This window comes from Bison bison, unplaced genomic scaffold (assembly GCF_000754665.1).
Source record: "Bison bison bison isolate TAMUID 2011002044 unplaced genomic scaffold, Bison_UMD1.0 scf7180017864301, whole genome shotgun sequence".
In the NCBI taxonomy this organism is placed as follows: Eukaryota; Metazoa; Chordata; class Mammalia; order Artiodactyla; family Bovidae; genus Bison; species Bison bison.
This window is the reverse complement of record NW_011494873.1, coordinates 286,484-287,724: the sequence shown is the minus strand read 5'-3', so window position 1 is coordinate 287,724 and position 1,241 is coordinate 286,484. Positions and strand designations below refer to the sequence as shown.

At 64.6% G+C, this 1,241-nt stretch overlaps 1 protein-coding gene across 1 annotated transcript in view; it reads right to left on the bottom strand.

Moving 5' to 3' along the window:
• TLX3 (T-cell leukemia homeobox 3) overlaps window positions 1-1,241 on the bottom strand; it is a 6,791-nt gene that overhangs the window by 4,617 nt on the left and 933 nt on the right. Inside the window, 2 exon segments of the mRNA XM_010851303.1 lie at window positions 4-135; window positions 1,071-1,234. Of these exon segments, the coding sequence (XP_010849605.1) occupies window positions 4-135; window positions 1,071-1,234 (296 nt within the window).

Sequence of the window (1,241 nt, the reverse complement as noted above, 5' to 3'; positions counted from 1 at the left end):
GACGAGTTGTGCAGACAGAGCGGGTCGGGCTGGATAGAGTCGTTGAGGCTCTTTTGGAAGGCGTCGTGTTGCAGCTGCAGCATGAGCCGGCTCGCCTGCTGCCGCTCCGCCTCCCGCTCCTCCGCCGTCTGCCGCCTGCACCGGGGGAGGGAGAGGGACAGCACCGTCAGGCACCCGGCACCGCGGGGCCGCCGGCGGGGCCCTAACCCGCCCTGGAGCCGAGGCCAGCCGAGAGCCTTGAGGCGCGGAGTCCGTCCGCCTCCCGGCCCGCGCTGTGCGCCAGGCACTCGCGGGTTCGAGGAGTGGGTTGGGATCGCTTGTTTTTGTTATGCGCCAGGAGATCGCCGGGAGGGGACTCCGCCGGCCTCCCACTTGCACACCCGGGTATTGTGGCTTCGCCAACAACAAAGATTGTTTCTTTGTGGGGTAACAAGGACAGGGAGTGTGTGGAACTGACTAGGCCCTGCAGGCAGCCGGGTCACTGGGGTCCGCGGGTGGGCGGGCTGGCTCTGCACCTCGCGGGGTCCCCCGGCCGGGTCAGCCTCATCCACTTCTCCCAGGTTGTCTCAAACCCTTCTTGCAGGAGGCGATCGCTTCGCAGTTAGCGGGTTAGATGGAAACAGGGATCGGATTAAGACAGGGCTGAAGTAGGGATGGGGAACTAGAGGCGGAACCTGGAGCTCCGCGCGCATTGTTGGGAATCCGAGAGAACAGGGGGCAAGCCAGACGGTTTAGGGGAGCGCGAGAGACCCGGGTAGTGTGGGGTGTTGGCGGGGCGGGGGTGGGCAGGTGAGAGGAAACCAAGCAGTGCAGGAGATGGAATAAAACAACAAGAGAGTTGGAGAGGCTCAGGAAAGTGACACAGGGATGGGAATGGAGAAGTCCAGGAGGCGAGGGAGAGTGAGGACAGGCGGACGCGAGGGCGAGCTGGGAGATAAAACCTGGGAAGAAGGGAGAGGCGCAGCCCTAGGAGGGCGGTAGTGGGTAGCACAGGGTAGGGGGAACGCGAGGCTGCGGCACGAGGCGGGCAAAGGGCCGGTGCAAGGTGGGCCGGGCCGGGCCTCTCTCACCGCCACTTGGTCCTCCGGTTTTGGAACCAGGTCTTGACCTGCGCGTCCGTCATTTTGAGGGACTTAGCGAGCGCCGCCCTCTCGGCCGAAGCCAGGTACTTCTGGCGGTGGAAGCGCTTTTCCAGCTCGCAAATCTGCACCCGAGAAAAGGACGTGCGCGGCTTCTTACGC